Below are 17,910 nucleotides of genomic sequence, written 5' to 3'. Positions count from 1 at the left end.
GGGCGGGATTTTCCTGCCACGACGTCCCAAGTTTTCCAACTTCCATACCCAGCATTCCCGTCGCGTCGGCACATCATGGCGTAGCGATGTGGATGGACGCGCGTAGTTCTGGTCGCCACCGCGAAGTTCGGACACCGAGTAACGTCATCGTGGAATTATTGGAAACTATCGAGGAGCTAACGGACATCGCTTGGAGCGGACTTCAGACGTGAGTGGGCTCGTGGACGTTCGTCTCTGATTGTTTCCATCAACTTCGGTTTATGAGTTGCTAACGTTTATTTTAGCTAACGTTAGTCCGGACGAACTGATTTTGTGGCGTTAACAGACACATCGTGTGTGTGTGTGTGTGTGTGTGTGTGTGTGTGTGTGTGTGTGTGTGTGTGTGTGTGGGGGGGGGGGGGGGGGGGCGAAAGAGTTTAAGCTTCTATCACTTGTTGCATTAAAACGTTGAGCCTCCGTGTTGTTGTACTTTAGGTTGACTGCTCTGATTCATTGTGGCCTCCGCTGGTGCCGGGGAGATAAAACCTGATTTCATACTGAAACAACCGAGTTTTCTTTCCAAGGTGAATTGGACCGAACTGCACGTTTTGGCTACGTCGTCTGTTTACTTCTTTTTGTTGTTTTTAAAGCTCTAACATTGAGCTGTTCTATTACCCTCCAGTTGACTCCCCTAAAGTATTTGGCCTCCCTTCCAAAATGCTTTCCTAAAACAGATATATGTTCGGATAAACGGTGGTAATTACTCTGCTGCAGATCTCGTGTTAACCAGTCTAGTTCATTCTAGTTATTTTGAGTTTATTTTAAGCTGACTCCTACCTCTGCAGTTTGGGTGCGTTCATGAAGTGTTAAACCTTGTAATTCTACTCCTCCAAATGTTACCCCTTTACAGTCTTTTCTTGAGCCAAGAATGCGAGGAAGAATGCTAAAACGTTCTGCTTGTAAAGTTGCAATCAGCTATTTCTTTTAGTGGTTTTACAGATATGGAGCGATGCCGGAGAGGCTCGTGCATCACAAAACATCAGATGTGTGTCTGAACCTGAAAGATTTCCTCAACCTATCAATCTGCACCACCTGTGCACTGTTGCATTCATTTTTGGCACAACGTTAAAGACGAACTAATTCTTGTTTAGTTTGAGGAACAAGCACTGCCGCCATGAGTAAGTAAAAAAGAATGAGGGCTCCTGTCCAACATAAATCCTTTGCAACTATGCATGTGTATGAGCAGGGGGAGAACTTTGGCTTTTTTAAAAACATGGCAACTCGTAATAAACATAAATAAATAAATAAAACTAAATGTCCATCCCTGGTTCAGTGTGTAAACACTGCATTTGTGTCTTAGTTTTTAGTTCCAGCCGGTTTAACTGGAGAGACGAGGCTCCTTTTCACCCTTTACTCTGGGTTTTTCATATAAGCCACGTTGTTTGGCGGTATAAAATTAGTGATGATGTGTTCTGCCTGCTCACACGGGTTTTAAATAGCTGTAGGTTATACGAGAGCGGCGCCCTGCGGAGACACAGCCAGGCCTACCGCCCCAGCACTCGTGCACCCTTAAACTGCAAGACAACAACAAAAGCTCCGTCACGTGAGGAAATCCCTGCAGGCCGTGTGCTTATACTATCACTATTTTAAGCGTGTTTTACGGTGTGGCACAACACCCTACATGGTTAGGGCCAAAACACACTCGCACCATGTTTTAAAGAAGCTCTTTGTAACACTTTTTCAGAACTGAATCGATCATTCATCGAGCTCTTTGCATCGGAGCCTTGTGGGATGGAAAAGACTGAGTCAAAGTCTGCGTGACTCAAGACACGGAAAGTGACCATATGCTGTGTTTCCTGGATCCATCCCCTTATGCCCACACCTTTTTGTTTATTACCTGGATATAAAAAGAAGAAGCATAGTATGTAAGATTGAGGCCTGGATTGTAAATTCTTTTTTTCTCCTTTTTTTTATCTCGCAGTGCAACACTAGCTGTTTCGAGCCAGTTGCATGCCAGCAGTAAACACCCATCCCATCACAGACAAGTGGCCCGGGGGCTTATATTTAGTTTTCCATTTTTCTCTGTGTGAAGGTCTATAGTTAACTGGTCATTCAGGACCGAGGAATTTCTTAGCTTTTGGTAATGTTCAGTGCTGTCGGGATTTGGTTATTCCTGCCTGAAGGGACCAGGGCTTAAGGATATAAAAAGCCATTATTATGGTCCACTCTCCCCCTTGTATTCATTATTCTCTGCATGCCTCTGTGGATTTTACGGCTGCTTTTCACTAATGGGCAAGATTGCTTTGTGTCTTCTTGTTTTGAGACACTGTGGTTCTGTAAAGCGTACGGAGCCAGGTGTTATTGCAAAGCCAGCGTGTACTGTAGCAGAGCATAGCATTTCCCCCCATGCCTCTTAGTCAAAATACCTCACTATCACGAACAAAAGCCCCCTCTGTGGGTCTTATGGTTCGTGTAAGTGGTGCTTCCAGAGGAGCAGACACTGAGACTTTGTTTTTTCAGACTGATGCTTCCTTGTGGGGGGATTTTTGAGATGTCTCCTTGGAAAGCAAGTACGATCGGATTACTTACAGATGCAGTAATGTCCTCCACAATGCATTGCTAATTAAGCAAAAAAAACTAAACATGAGCAATTTTCTTGACAATGCTCACATTTTAGACAAGCGATTAATGGACTAATTAAGAAAATAATCCTGTGTTGTAGCTTGAAAACACACGGATTCACTCTTTTGTTACCTGGAGACAAAACAGGCAAAGTCCCCCTGCTGCTTGCTAGACAACCCTCTTTTGTTATGACTAACACAGCATGGAGGACACCGTGCACTTCTGCACTTAGACGTTCCTGTTCCTGAGACTTCTGTCCACTGAATCCAGAATAACGCCACGTAAGGGGTCACAGACTGTCTTTACTCTTCTTGAGAACTGATCGACACCTGGGCAGCACGCCTGATCTTGACTTGATGAGTTTGAAGTCTGTTTGCTGCCAGCCATGTGTTAACCGTACCCATGTTTGCCTCACTGCTGTGAGAACTCTGGTTTTAACCCTGCAGGCCTCCGTTCATGTAGAAGTCACAAGGATCCACTCTGTCTCTGCAGAAGAAGAATGACTTTCTGCGAAGATGGTATTGACCTTGCAGTTTCCATGATAGTTTTTTTTAATTAATAATGATGCAACAATAAATGACTGTATAGTTTCTCTCAAGAAGATACACCTTGCAGAGGTTAGAGCTGACTGGTGGGTGAGCTGGGAAAGGACATTTGGAACTACAATAGTAAAAACTAGTTAAAATCCAATTAACGACCAACACCAAGATTACATTTTCCAAAGCAAGACTAAATCAAATTGGCATCAAACATGTTGTGCTTCTTTTCATCTTTATTTCTTTATGCCTGTTGATGTCTTTCTGAGAAGATACCAATCTGATTTTGGGTCAGTGGGCATGATATTGTTAAGTCCCTTCTGAACATTGAAAATGTAATATTTTTCAATTCATCAAGTGATTGGAGTACATTATTCCCATACCGAAGTAAAGGAAGATGAAAACAACTATTGGTTCTATTTTTCTGCTCTGCATTCCTGTCCCTTTTGTTCAAGTGAGACAAGAAGTCCCTGTCGGCAGCAGCTCTGCCCTCATTCAGGGTTTTACTGTTGGAAACCACTCAGCAGTCCACTATGGAGCTGACTGGAGGCATGCTGGTTCCTCTTATTTCTTCTCAGCCGTGTGTGTGTGTGTGTGTGTGTGTGTGTGTGTGTGTGTGTGTGTGTGTGTGTGTGTGTGTGTGTGTGTGTGTGTGTGTGTGTGTGTGTGTGTGTGTGTGTGTGTGTGTGTGTGTGTGTGTGTGTGTGTGTGTGTGTGTGTGTGTGTGTGTGTGTGTGATGACTGCATGCTTATTTTACACACAATGGGAAATGTGCCCACATACATGCTGAGATAACAGTGTTCGGTCTCTGGGCGGCTTCCACAAAGTTTGTAAATGGTGCTATGTCCCAGTGACAGGCACTCCCAGGATGTGAGGCATCTGATTTAAAGGAAGACGTGTGTGTGTTTCTGTTGAATGAATGAATGAATGAATGAATGCCTGTGCATGCATGTTTAAGCATACTTGAATATACAGCCGAGCCGTTTTGATTAAACCTACAAAAATAAAGGGTCTGTTGTGCTGCTGGGGCAGATGTCCAAGGCTGGAATGCTAAAATGTAACACTGATTCAAACAGAGTGTCCACTGTCCCATTGGTGGGACGTTCATTCTGACAATGGCTCAGGTGAATGGTTTGATTGATACTCTGAAATGCATTATTCATCACCTGCTCATTGAACAGGGTACAAATCATTTTACTCAAATATGGCATTTTAGCAGATAATATCCCATTTTAAGGGATAGTTGGTTGTTGAGGATGTACAGCAGTCACAGCTAAATTCGTAGGTGGGAACCTTTTTACTGCAGATCTGTGATTCATTGCTCTACGCTGCTGGGTTGATGGTCCCAATAATCGTTGATGTTTTCATTTCCCGAGGCTTCTTTACAAAAGAGATCATGTTAAAATGCACTTAATGCAAATAAATAGCCTTTTTTTCAACACTGTATCGTTGTATTTCCAGGTTCCTCGGTGAGTAAAGATGATGGCTGATGCCAGCGACATGTTGGCAGCCGCCTTGGAGCAGATGGATGGCATTATAGCAGGTATAGTTTTTCTTTTGCAAAAAGTGTTCCCATCATATTTTGTACATTTACAGCTGTGTCAACAAAACAAAGCAAAAAAGTTTATACAGACGTTTTCCACTCGTCATCATTATCATTTTAAATAGACCTCACAAACGGCAGTGTGCAAATCTATTAATCGGACTAACGACCCGATGAAGCTGAATGACCAACATAAAGGGCATGTGTAGTTTGTCTTCATAAAACCCATATCAAGCATAATGTAGTCTGCATGATCCTTATTCGATGCATCATACCCTAATTGCTCAGTTTTGGCAGAACACAGCTGATGACTCGTCACTGGCTTGCCAATCAGCCTTAAGCTTTTGAGCTCTGATTGTGCCTCATTAGACCATTTGATTTAATTTTCCCGTCCTGTGACTCAAACTCTGAGTGTGGCTCCAGAGGGCTGGATGTAACACGAGTGCCATTATTGGTTGTGTCCTGATTACACAAATTTTATCATCATCATTCGTCACTTCAGTCCAGCCTGTGATGGCGGGCACTCTGCCATTCAGTCAATGCAGCATTGTTAATAATACATATCAAAGTGTTTGAAGTTGTGTGTATGGCACAGTGAATTCCCTCACAACCTGACCTCAAACAATAGCTGGTCTCCTTTTGAACTGCTAAGAGCAGCAGTGATGGTGAGTGGGTTTTCTATGGGGTTCCCCCTCTTAATGCTCACCTCCCTCTCCTCAGGCTCCAAGGCTCTGGACTATTCCAATGGGATGTACGACTGTCAGTCCCCCACCTCTCCTTTCATGGGCAGCCTGCGGGCGCTGCACCTTCTGGAAGACCTTCGGAGCGTCCTGGAGTTGATGGACACGGAGGAACGGGAGAGTCTGCGCTGCCAGATCCCTGACTCAACAGCTGACAGTCTGGTCGAGTGGCTCCATGGTCACTTGGTAAGACGTAGATTTAAGAAAAGGCTGCACACTCTACAAGAGACACTACAAAATCTGAAGAAAACAATAGTGTCTGAGATATTAAACGTATATGGTAATCATCATCATTTACTGTTTTAGTTCAATAATCAATAATCAATAATTCAATAATTCAATAATAATTCAATAATTCACAGAACCGGTTTATCTAAATCTGAAAGGTGACATGTAGATAACTCTTCCACTGTCTAAGGCTGGTTTAAGCTGAGCCACTACGAAGGAGGTTTAGTCTGTGCTGGTAGGACAGAATGTACTGCAAACAAGTTGTAGAACATCTGGTTTGCTTCTGATGGTGCTCACTGTGTGCTCCATTAGATCTCTGAATGCCACCAGCATGACAACAGACAAACATGACTGTCGTCCTGTGCCGAGTTCACTGGGAATTCAAGTGGGGGGGGGGGCAGGGGTTGTTGAGTTAAGTGTGCTTTGCAAGAATGGGCCACAGTTCAGATCCAGGCCAGAGTTTTTGTAGGAGGCTGTAAGTCACTCTGTAAACAGCAGCCTGAATGAGAGCCATTTTCCCAGCTGCAGGGCAGCCAGACACTCATTTGAAGAAATTAAATCGGACGTCTTTATTAGGTGCTTAAACCTCAAATGATTTCAGGATCAGCCGAATAAATAACCTACCTGAGCCTCTCCCTTGCGTCTGCACTTTAAAAGCTCAAAGTGGAGTTTCTCTTCTTTGTCTAATGCATATATTTTTCTGTGTGTGCGTGCAGTCCAACGGGCACATGTCTCTGAGCGGCTCTGACCACTACCAGGAGAGGCTTTCCCGAATAGAGTGTGATAAGGAGTCACTGGTTCTGCAGGTATCCAACCGACAATTGTTAAATAATCACACCAGTTTCAAGAGGAGACAACATTTATCTAGAGATAATATCTGCTTTAAAAAAAAAAAAAAGCCCCTCTTCATGGTTCCTTGCAGGTGAGCGTGCTGACGGACCAGGTGGAGGCTCAGGGAGAAAAGATTCGAGACCTGGACTCGTGCTTGGATGAGCACAGGGACAAACTTAACGCCACTGAGGAGATGCTACAACAGGTGTGTGCGTCTCGTATGTAACAAACGGCCCCCCAGTAGTGAAGCTTTCATATGTGTGGAGGGGAAGCTGACTTTTAACTTTTACCTTAAAGGTCAGAGTTCACGTTCTTCTGCTGCGTTTGAATCCATTTTTACCCGTGTGCTTATGTTGGGCGTAGAAGTCTGACACTGACTGTTATTAATAGTATTTACAACAACAAGAATGCCTCTGCAGCCAACATTGACTATACAGCAACCAACTTGTCATTGTAACGTTGCTTCTTTCATCATTGTAGGAGATTCTGTGCAGAACTACACTGGAGACCCAGAAGCTAGAACTGATCTCCGAAGTGTCCAACCTGAGGCTGAAGCAGAATACCATGGAGAAGGACACACTTGATTTCGATGATAGATTTAGAGATAGTGAGGTATGCGAGTTACTATCCATAGGAAATGTGATTGTGATCATAAAATGTGGTATAGGATACCTTTACTGGCCCCAGTGAAATGCTTTACAAACATTGAGAAGTCAATCGGTTGTTTGGGATCGGAGACTTTTCTGCTGGCAGAGGAAGCATGCAGGATACGACGTGTTGTTGTTTTTGCAGCGCGGCGCCTCGTCCCCCCCCCCCCCAACGGGAACAAAAAGCTGCTGTTAATGTCCTTCCTCACAAGGCATAAATCACTTCTCTTCTCCCAGCAGCTCTTCTCTTGTTCTAACACCGCTGTGCCTGTTTGAAGTATTAAATCTCCAAGGAATTCAGTCCCTTCAAATGTATCTACGGTCACTAAATATTTAATTTTTAACCATGAATTGTTGAATTTGAGCATTGCAATAATAACATCAACAGCCGATTAAAAAGAATAGAGTATTTGTAGTGTATCCTTTCTGTATTGCCCTCAACCTGCCATGGCTAAATCTGGCTCATGTTAATTGATATTAATCACCCTTTATTAAACAAACACATTTTAACAGTCTGCTCTGTGATCTGTGCTCCTTTTATTTTCAGGATTTGATTCTTGAAATCAATGAACTGCGGTACAGATTGAGCGAGCTGGAGAGTGAAAAACTACAGTATGAAAAGAAACTTAAATCCACAAAGGTGAGTCTTTCTGTCCTTCATGGCTTACCTCCCGTCTGGTGATGTCTTCTCAGGAGGGGTCCTGAGTTTTCTTTCTGTAAATTGAATCTTGGGTATTTTATCTTATTGACCTCTTTTATCTTTCACTTCTTGCATCTCTACGTTTTCTCTCTCTTTCTCTCTCTCTCTTCCTTGCCTTGTCTCTCAATTGCTAGTCGCTAATGGCCAAGCTTTCTAGCCTGAAAATCAAAATGGGCCAGATGCAGTATGAGAAACAGAGGAAGGAGCACAAACTCCAGGCTATGAAGGTTGGCTTTTGTCAGGACTACTGTTTGGCTTGCTGTATGATTATGGTTTTTTGACCTCTCCCTTTGTATTAGAGTCTGCTCCTCTTCTGTTTTATTTTTTGGGGGTAAAATAATTATATCTGGTTGGCAGTATTATTATTATAGCAAATGGACCTTTGGTAAGCCGTGAGGTCACTTGCTTGCCTAAACCAGGCAGCGGGATCGTTGAGAAAAAGGTCCACTTGGCTCTGCATCTACAGGGGGCACAAACCACAGGCATGCTTTTCAACAGTTGGCAGGGTTCTATTTCTGTGTGAGTCTTCCTCTTCTTGCTTTATTATATGAAATTGTCCTGGGAAATAATACCTCAGCCCTCCCAGTCATAAGTGCGAACCCAGCCACCTCATACCCCCCCCCCCCCCTCCAGCAGGTGTGTCCTGCGTGCCTGTACTCCACATCGGCATCTTTCAAACTCTGTGTTGTGGTTTGTTTGGAGTGGGGGAAGGAGGAAACACCCTCACTGTTGTCATCTGCTCGACAGGAGGAGCTGGCCACGATGAGGTGGCAGCTGGAGGGCAAAGACGGAGAGATGAGGAGACTACAGGAAGAGACGGGCTTCAAAGCCATGGCCTCGAGCAGTTCAGATCCCACGGAGAGAGGTGGGAAAACGTTAGTTAGGATGAGCACGCATGATGCCTAAGCCCCTGGTCGTAAGATTGAGTGCTAATACCTAATGGATAATTAGCTAAGCAGCAGCCGGCTTAGTTCTGCGAGAAGTCAAACCGTTTTTTGTTTCATAATTCTTTGTCCTGTTTAGTCTCTCATCCAGATGAAACTCTTAGAAAGAGGCTGAAAGAAAAACGTAAGGAGGGGCCTTTATACCTCTTTTTATTACTGCACCCCTCTCAACCCATGTTTGCATGAACAAGCATGAGCCACCTGAACTCAGTCCATTATAACCCATTGGAGTGCTACTAGCAGACCGCAACGCATCACAAATCTGTTAAACCGTGGTCGACGTTTGAGGACTTTGAAGTGAAGACCAAAGACAATCCTCAAGGAAAGTCTGCTTTGTGTTTTCACCAGGAATGAGGAATGAATTTGTTGTTTGTCATAACCATTCAGGCTGCTCACTCATCCTTCTGCCTCATGTTCTCCAACAATAATCACCTCCTGTATCCGGCCATATCTCTCCTCGAGCTCCTCTCAACCTGCCCTCGCTCACACCAACAGCCAGTGTGTGTCCTGCTAATGCGCCATGTTGTTGTCGAGCTCAGTGTGTTACAGTCTAGTTCTTGTTCTTAATGCCTCATCAGTGATCTTTCACTTTGAAGAACAATTTCATTTTTCATTCAGTACACAGATTCCCTTAACCATCCATACAGTTCACTAATGTAGATCTGTATCATTTGCATAATAATTGCCCAAAACAGAATGACATAGCAGCATCACAAAACACATGGAATCTGAACATTTACATTTTTCTCATTTGAAATTTGATTACAGTCGGATCAGAATTCTTGGGACATTTATGACGTTGGTCCCAGTCGTCCCGTGGCGTTGTTTACTTTGCCAATGCAGGCGAGGAAGATGAGCCAGATGCCGTGTTTTGCTGCACATCTGGCTCAGGCTCTACACACTCCTCCATACAGACGTAGCGGCCATTGCTCCACAAAACGCCTTAATTAAGAATAGGGCTCTCCATTCCCTGATTATCTTCCCCGTTATCACTCCAAATTTGCAGATCTCTAAATATCCAATTAACGCGCTGATCCCCGTTTTGGTAGTTTCATGTTAGAGATCACATGGAAGTACCTTTTGTTGTTAAATTACTTGGAAAACAACAATCCTGAGAGAAGAAGATTGTTAATGCCTGCCACAAAAAAGCGCTATAGCCGTGTGCGTGTCTTCTGGAAAGCGAAAATGTTCTACCAAAGTGAAATAAGGGAAAAATCTGTTCACACAAGGATATTATTTAATTCAAAGATCTCTACAGAACAGAATGTGGCTGGAATGACTTTCAATGCCTGTAAGGTCTGATTGTTTGAAGTCCTCTTGATTGTACTCTGTGTTCAGGTCTATTATCCATATCCTCTTTGTATCCTTAATCATTGCACGTTCTTTGTCGTTACTAACGGTCTGTCCTCACTAGATGTGGAAGTGCAGAGAATGAAAAAGGCCGTTGAGTCGTTGATGGCAGCCAATGAAGAAAAGGTACATTTGATAAGTTGTGATTCGCTTTGTGCCAAATTAAGTGGTTCAACTCTCCTGCAACATGTGCCTCACTGTGGATTTACTTGTCTTTGACTTTGCAGGATCGTAAGATTGATGAACTTAAGCAGTCGCTGCTGCGTTATAAGAAAGTTCAAGAGATGGTGATGTCAGTGCAAGGGAAGAAAGGTGAGATATGTCAGAATGAATTAGTGACATTTACATGAGGCCCGAGACAAAGATCGGCCTCAAAGGCTGTCGTGCAATGTGGGTGATTTTACAAAGCATTGATCCAAAACTTCATTTTATGTGTACTCAACATGAATACAAGCAGTTTTCACAACATATCGGATGTTTTATTCTGATATCCAACCTCTGGATTTATTTCCGTACAATACGATAATCCCCTCGAGCAGAGGTTTGATCAGTGAAAGACAACACAGCGGATTCTGAAAGTGTCAAATTTCAATGTGCATCTTAATCATTGTCTATTGCAGAGAAAAACAAAGATACTGAACACATGGGCAGTAATGGTGATGAGTCCATTGCATTCTTCTCAAACATGCCTGTGTTCACGGAGTCAGAAAAGTATGACGTTACAGATGTGGATCAACTGAAGAGTAGGAGCCCAGATGAGGTTTGTGTGTTTCAGCAATTCAACTTAAAAACAACTTCACGATTGCTACGCAGAATGATAAGCATAAAAAATACAATTTGATTGGTAGAGTAAATTGCATACTTTAAACCACAATAATATCTTAAATGTCATTGTTGATGTATCAATGTAAAATGTTAAACTTTGTATTACAAACTTCAGATTATTGTTCTCTTTCTGATGTACTGCTTAACAATGCTATTGACTGTTGTATAATTTGCACCCTAAAGCCACTTCATATCTTATTAGACACTAAAATGCTCTATAGAACCCAAATAGCTCACATAGATTTCACACTTGTTAAATGATTGTTGACGGGTTCGACGTATAATTAAATGAATAACATTTGCTGTCGGTTCTCTAAGCATTAGTGGAGATTAATAGAATGCTGTATTCTTATACCCGCAGTATTTTTCAGAAGGACTTGATTTTAAAAAGTGTATATTTCTGTCTAGTTGGAGATCCTCAATGGACTGAATGACGAGCCTTCCCCCACACCGAGCCCTTCAGACCCAGAAGGAGTATCGGAGGCAGCGCCAGATGTAGAAAGGTTAAATACAAGACCGTACACTCTTCCACATGCATTGATTTACTAATCAGTCATCAATTCTAGTTTAATACAGGATTTTTCAACTCTAGGTTAACGTAGATAAACTTGATATTCAGTGTCTCCAATACTTTCCATATTTTGTGCCGCTTGACAAAGAATCAATCACATGTCAAAAGAAACAAAGGGGTTTTAGTGAACAAATTGGGTTCTATTGGTGGCCAGGCTGCAGCGGGTCAAGAAGGGAGGGGGGGGGGAACAGGCTTTGGGACCAGGACCCTCACTGGCTCCACTGCTCCACACACACTCACGCCAAACAATATGAATGGACAAAGACAAAAGCATGCAATTAAGAACGTGTGTAAAACAAGAGAAAATACTGTCAAGACGCTACTACACTGCACCAGTTAAGATTGCATTGTTGTGTTTTGGCATTTCAGCTGCCAGGAAGCTGCACAGACTGGCAGCCACGAGCATCTGGAGAGGAGCAACAATAAGGTAGAAGTTGCTCATTTTGAATAGGGTGCATTAATGTAATGTTAATGCCTTTTTTCCCAGGAAGTTGTTGATTTGTTAAACAATAATACCAGCCATCAATTTTTTTTGAATCTTCTCCACATTATCGTGCTTCTTTTACAGTGAATATTTTAATTCATGAATATAGTATTTAACTAGAGTTTAGCATGTTATACGTGACCACTTGTAGGCCGGTCCTGTAATGCTTGTCATCCTCTGCTAGAATGCCAGTGCAGAGACTGGTGCAAAGCCGCCCACGGGTCCCTCCGCCAGCACAGAGGATGAAAGCTTTGGTTCGAGAAAGGCTCGTTCATCCTTTGGAAAGGGCTTCTTCAAGCTCCGTGGGGGAAAGAAAACAACCAGTACCCCTAACCTCGGTAAGCTCGTTCACTCTGCATGTGATGCCATTCTGACATCAAGCTGTCATTCACAGTTTACTAGAGTGAGATTGAATTGGAGGCTTTTTATCCACCATGAATTAACTTTTTTTATTTTCCCAAGCCCCACCCATGGAACATACTAGATTGACCAAGACCATAATTTGCAGCCCACACAGACTTTGGTCCCCATTTAATTATGGAAGTCTGTTTCTGTGCTGGTTTATGCCCTTCGTTCTGTGTGTGGCCTTTTGTTGTGTACTACACACACGTATGCCTGTGTTTGTTCCACCTGTACAATTCTGTTTTCTTATTTCTATCGTAATGGCTGCCCTTGTTCTTGTCCTTTTTTTTGTTTTTTATTGGATCCTGTTGTGTGTTGTGTGTGTGTGTGTGTGTCCTTTGTAACACATGAAGACCGCAGCCGGAGTGCAAGTGCGCCTTTGCTAGGTACAGTATAGACGAGAGGTCGATGATGGGCTCAAGACAAAAGGAAACCACTGAACATATTGTGTATTGATGTTCACTTTTGCGCTTTTTCAACCATCCATCCAGCTGACATCTTTTTATCATCCCTCCTCAGTGCTTCAACAGCCACACCCTTGTCCCTTCCATTGTTGCACAAATGTCCAACACACAGTCTGTTGTTCATTTGCCTGTGTGTCTGCATGTATTAGTTTAGTCTTTGTTTAGATCTGTTTCAAGATTCAGATTATATATGATATATATCCGGATCTTGACGGCCTCCCACAAAAACATCCAAAACCAAACTAATGAGCCTCCTTTTTATCTAATGAAATTGTACTGTTTTATTCCAGATTTAGTCAGACATCCACTGTGTCCGATGCATGTATACTAGAGAGGGTTCTGCTTGTAATGCCCACTGCCATCACCGCTCACGCTGTCAAGGTCCAGACATCATGTGTCTGTCTGTGTTTTCTGGGTCTCTGCAGCAGCTCCATCTCCACTGATCCGTGCCCGTCTCCCACACAGATTCTCGTGATGCTGATTATTTTCTGTGGGTGCTTGTTTTTACAGCTGAAATGGAGCGCCAGGGCACCGACCATCTGGATCTGGCCGGGCTGCCACAGAGGTCGGCTAACAGCGACAGCACCAACACACTGTCTACGACTCCAGAGAGCAGGAAGAAATCAAAGGGGATAAAGAAACTCTTTGGGAAGTGAGTAGAAAATAACATAGAAAAATGTAGGTCTTGATTTTAAGAAGAACTCTTAAGAACTCTTGGTATAGACAAAACCCTTTTGTATATTATAACCCTGACTAATGCTGATGTGTAACACGTTCAGATTCAGTTGTTAATCTGCAAATAATTCTAAGACAAAGGCAGAAATTTGATTATAGGAAAGTTTTAACATGTATAAGTGAATGTCATATTTTTAAGGCTAAAAAGGAGTCAGTCTACCACATTTAACCTGGATGACAACCTACCAGAAGGTGACTTCAGGAGAGGCGGAGTTCGAGCCACAGCAGGACCCAGATTGGGTTGGTCTCGTGACCTCAAAACAGCAAACAAGTAAGTCTGTAATTCAGCCTGACAGCGTGGTTGGCTTGTTTTATACCTCTAGTGTGCAATAAAGTTTAGAACCATGAGAATTTTTACAATGTGGACTTTGTTCAGATATCAAAATGCATATTCTATACTCTGCAACAAAAATGTTAACTTTATATACTAATACAAAGGTGGCCCTGCGTGGTAAAGTTTTTTGTTTACTTTTGTACTAGCGATGTCGATGCTCCCTTTGCACGCTGGTCCAAGGACCAGGTGTGTGACTGGCTGCAGGGGCAGGGCCTGGGCCTTCATGTCAACATGGCTCGGGGATGGATCTCCTCTGGGCAGACGCTGCTGCAGGCCTCACAGCAGGACCTGGAGAGGGTGAGATTATTAAGACTAGCGATGCATTGTTGGTAAACAGAGTAACTCGGATGATGTCTCTGTAATCTTGCCCTTTTTCGTGGATGTTTAGGAGCTGGGCATCAAACACCCGTTGCACAGAAAGAAGCTGCAGCTGGCTCTGCAGGCCCTGGGCTCAGAGGAGGAGGACAATAAGGGAAAGCTGGACTACCACTGGGTGACGAGTGAGTGCCAGCGAGTTATCAAGGATCTGCTGGTCGAAGGCCTTTTACTGAGAATTGTATTTGATGGTTAACTTCTTCCTAATGACGTTTTTCCCTTTCTGGTCACTGTCAGGATGGCTGGATGACATTGGTTTGCCTCAGTACAAGACCCAATTTGATGAGGGGAGGGTGGATGGTCGCATGCTGCACTACATGACAGTGGTGAGTGTTGGCGGGACACTCCAGTGCCATCTCGCGTTAGTATTATTGAGAGTCCAATAAGCTCCACTAGGGACGGCCTGGTCTCACCTTCCGTATTTGGGACAATGCTGAAGTTGCAGCATTACATTGCATTATATACATGTCATTTAGCTGATGCTTTTATCCAAAGTTCACTTAAAGTAAGTGCATTTCAACCATAAGGATACAAACTCAAAAGAACAAGAAACAACAAAGTGACATTTTATTAAATAAGCTAAGCTATAGCAGCAAAGTCTACAACTTTGAGGAAATGTTCATTTGAAAAAGTATAAAACGTGGTTTTTAACGGAGTACCATGTCACCACATCAGCTATACTTGCTTTTACTGTTAGAGTTTTGCAGTAAGTCTTTTGTTTGTCAGGATGACCTGCTCTCTCTGAAAGTGGGGAGCGTCCTGCATCACCTCAGCATCAAGAGAGCCATCCAAGTGCTCCGACTCAACAACTATGAGCCCAACTGCTTGCGTCGTAGGCCGTCTGACGAGGTGCAGTCCCTTTAACGGCACCTGTTCCATATTGTAGGGCTGATTGGTGGGGGGGAGGTTCATCCTCTTTCTATGAATTGTTCCCGCAGAACAATATTTCTCCAGCGGAGATTTCCCAGTGGACCAACCACAGGGTGATGGAGTGGCTGCGGTCTGCAGACCTGGCCGAATACGCTCCCAACCTGAGAGGCAGCGGCGTGCACGGCGGCCTGATGGTGAGGGCGTCCGGCTTTCAGTCTTTTCTAAGGAACACTGATTCGCTCCTGAAAGTATCCACTCAATTGCCTCTTTCTTTAGGTTCTGGAGCCACGGTTCAACGTGGAGACCATGGCTTTGCTGCTGAACATCCCCCCCAACAAGACGTTGCTGCGCCGTCACCTGGGCACACATTTCAACCTGCTCATTGGCTTAGAGGCCCAGCAGCTCAAACAGGAGTGTCTAGAAAACCCGGACTACACTCTGCTGACGGCCACCACTAAGGTCAAGGTCTGTACTTTAAAAGGAGTGCTGCTACAACTTATCCTAAAGCCCCCGAATATCTGCACATTCTGGATTTGACATAATGATTTTAACATTTTGGACGAGATGCATCTTACTATAAGAATGTGACTATTCTGACTATTTGAACTTGATATCAAAACTAAATAATGTTTAATTGGTGCATGTACTGCCAACTAGCTCTGTTTCCATCAGCAAAAAGAGCTCACCAAAATAAGTCATGTAAAAGATTTTTCACTCTTATTTTATACATTTTACAATTATTTTCATGTGCATGTCACACAATTTTCCCTTTTTTAAATATGAAACATTTGTTTTCATTTTGGTATACACAAAAACCTTGTAAGAAGTTCTTGACATGTTTAATTAGTGTAGCTTTATAAAACACACAGGTTATTTATTATTCTTCTCTTCTCGTTCATACCAGCCAAGAAAACTATCATTTGGTAACTTCGGCAGTCTGAGGAGAAAAAAGCAGGATGAGACGGAGGAGTATGTGTGTCCGATGGATGTGGAGATGCCGAAGGGACGAAGCTTTCAGAAAGGCTTTGAACTCCAAATCTACGAGGATGACCTTGACAGACTAGAGCAGGTGAGCATTTTCCTCCAAGGAACTGTGGACGGATGTGATTTATTGTTCAAATGAACAATTATGTCACTGACATATTACAGATACACTGTAAATGCAATTAAAGACATCTACTGTGTGTAGAAAAGAAATCTTTAATTGGATTGATTCTTCACAGATGGAGGACTCTGAAGGAACTGTGAGACAGATCGGAGCGTTCTCTGAGGGCATTCAAAACCTCACGGTGAGAATTCAACTTTAAACCGGAACAAATAACCGACCCGGCTCATGGATCGTGTTGTTTGAAAAGCTAATTGTATTGTTTTCCATATTGTGTCTTCTCAGAGCATGCTGAAAGATGATGAATTCTTCAATGAGGCTTCAAATTCACCAAACCCCAGTGTAACGGACGAGGACTCCAACGCATGAGACCCGGATCCCTTGTGACTGGGACGCTGTGCCAATACTTCATCACACACAGACCTCCCTCGACAAACCCCAACAACACTCATTTCTTCTTATTGTTATGGTCAAAGATGAGCCAGTATTTAAATGTTTTATCATTTTTCATTCATAAACATTGGTGTCTTGACAGCCTACAGTCCGGTAGCCACTATCCCTCCTGCACGTTGTCTCTGCTACTGCCGTGTGATGAAAGCGGGGGAACCTTTGGGGCGACCCCACTGCTCGCCTACCAGCTGGTTTCTGGAGTTGTGTACCGCCACCTTTCTATTTGTGATGGAACTGTGTCAACCAGCAGAAGAAAATATGCCAATGTAGATTTTAATATATGTCTTTTTAAATGACTTTCTGACTTTAGAACGATTGAAGAAAGAAGTGATGTGCTGGGAAGATTTGCCCATCTTTAGAAGTTGGTGTAAAGTTATAACTCCAGATGGCTGCTATGTTTTCTACAGAACTAAATCCTGTCATATATTTGATCCTACACCACATTTAACAGGCTAAAAGTAATATTCTACATGTATTTGCACCGATACATATCATACAGCATAACGCCTAATATCATTGCATGGTATTAAAATTCAACACATTTACAGTATATAACTTTTTGTTTATTTTTGACTATAAACTGATTTTTAATGGAATCCAGGTTTTGGAAAGTGTTCAGATTTGTGATCTAACATTATGTCAGATTTTTTCCAAATACTATTGTCATAATGCAACCCTTGACCTAAATGTTTTTGTTTTTTACGTTTATTATTTTCTTAGAGCAATAAAGTTATTTAAATGTTTCAAATTGTGTCAAAGTAGAAGTACAGCTGCCAATATTTGCCTGTTTAGGTTTCTAAAGTCTAATTATTAAACTCATCAACTCGTCAACCATTCAAATTTGGTTAAATGACGCTCAGAGGTTTGATGGAATCATCAGGTCCTTCTTGAAAACACATTGTACCCGAAAAGCTCCCGAAGTCCTGATCAATCAATGTGTAAGTTTGTAGTAGTATTATCAAAAACTACTTCATGTGAGCACGACATTTTTGCAAAAAAAAAAGATTTGCTTTAAAACTGTTGGTTAAGAGTCTCATGACATGTTTATGAAGATGTTACAAGTACTTTGATGGGTGTGAGAAGTTGAAATACTGAGCAGAATTTGCTTGAGGTACATGCGACGCGGGGCTTATGGGTCAGGAACCACTAATAAGCAAATGAAAAATGAATTGTA

At 42.8% G+C, this 17,910-nt stretch overlaps 1 protein-coding gene across 5 annotated transcripts; it reads left to right on the top strand.

Annotated features, from left to right (window-relative positions):
- Positions 1 to 11: 11 nt before the first annotated feature.
- On the top strand, positions 12 to 17,426 carry ppfibp1b (PPFIA binding protein 1b). Of its 5 annotated transcripts, XM_037450503.2 has the most exons (27): positions 13 to 208; positions 4,600 to 4,681; positions 5,402 to 5,607; positions 6,366 to 6,455; positions 6,572 to 6,685; positions 6,961 to 7,092; positions 7,675 to 7,767; positions 8,575 to 8,692; positions 8,851 to 8,895; positions 10,186 to 10,247; positions 10,349 to 10,433; positions 10,742 to 10,881; positions 11,355 to 11,449; positions 11,887 to 11,944; positions 12,186 to 12,339; positions 12,757 to 12,789; positions 13,378 to 13,519; positions 13,742 to 13,873; positions 14,083 to 14,233; positions 14,325 to 14,436; positions 14,549 to 14,637; positions 15,038 to 15,160; positions 15,250 to 15,375; positions 15,458 to 15,646; positions 16,086 to 16,250; positions 16,405 to 16,470; positions 16,572 to 17,426. In XM_037450503.2, the coding sequence occupies exons 2-27, from the start codon at positions 4,618 to 4,620 to the stop codon at positions 16,653 to 16,655; spliced, it is 2,868 nt and encodes a 955-aa protein (XP_037306400.2). In that variant the 5' UTR covers positions 13 to 208; positions 4,600 to 4,617; the 3' UTR covers positions 16,656 to 17,426. The 5 variants fall into 5 exon arrangements, with proteins under 5 accessions (XP_037306403.2, XP_037306400.2, XP_037306402.2 ...); XM_037450506.2 differs by lacking the exons at positions 8,851 to 8,895; positions 12,757 to 12,789 and adding an exon at positions 7,962 to 8,054 and having other exon boundaries at positions 12 to 208; XM_037450505.2 differs by lacking the exon at positions 8,851 to 8,895 and having other exon boundaries at positions 14 to 208.
- Positions 17,427 to 17,910: the final 484 nt, after the last annotated feature.

The sequence above is a fragment of the Pungitius pungitius genome, chromosome 6 (genome assembly GCF_949316345.1).
Source record: "Pungitius pungitius chromosome 6, fPunPun2.1, whole genome shotgun sequence".
In the NCBI taxonomy this organism is placed as follows: domain Eukaryota; kingdom Metazoa; phylum Chordata; class Actinopteri; order Perciformes; family Gasterosteidae; genus Pungitius; species Pungitius pungitius.
The sequence above is the reverse complement of the archived record's forward strand: the minus strand, read 5'-3'. Positions and strand labels throughout refer to the sequence as shown.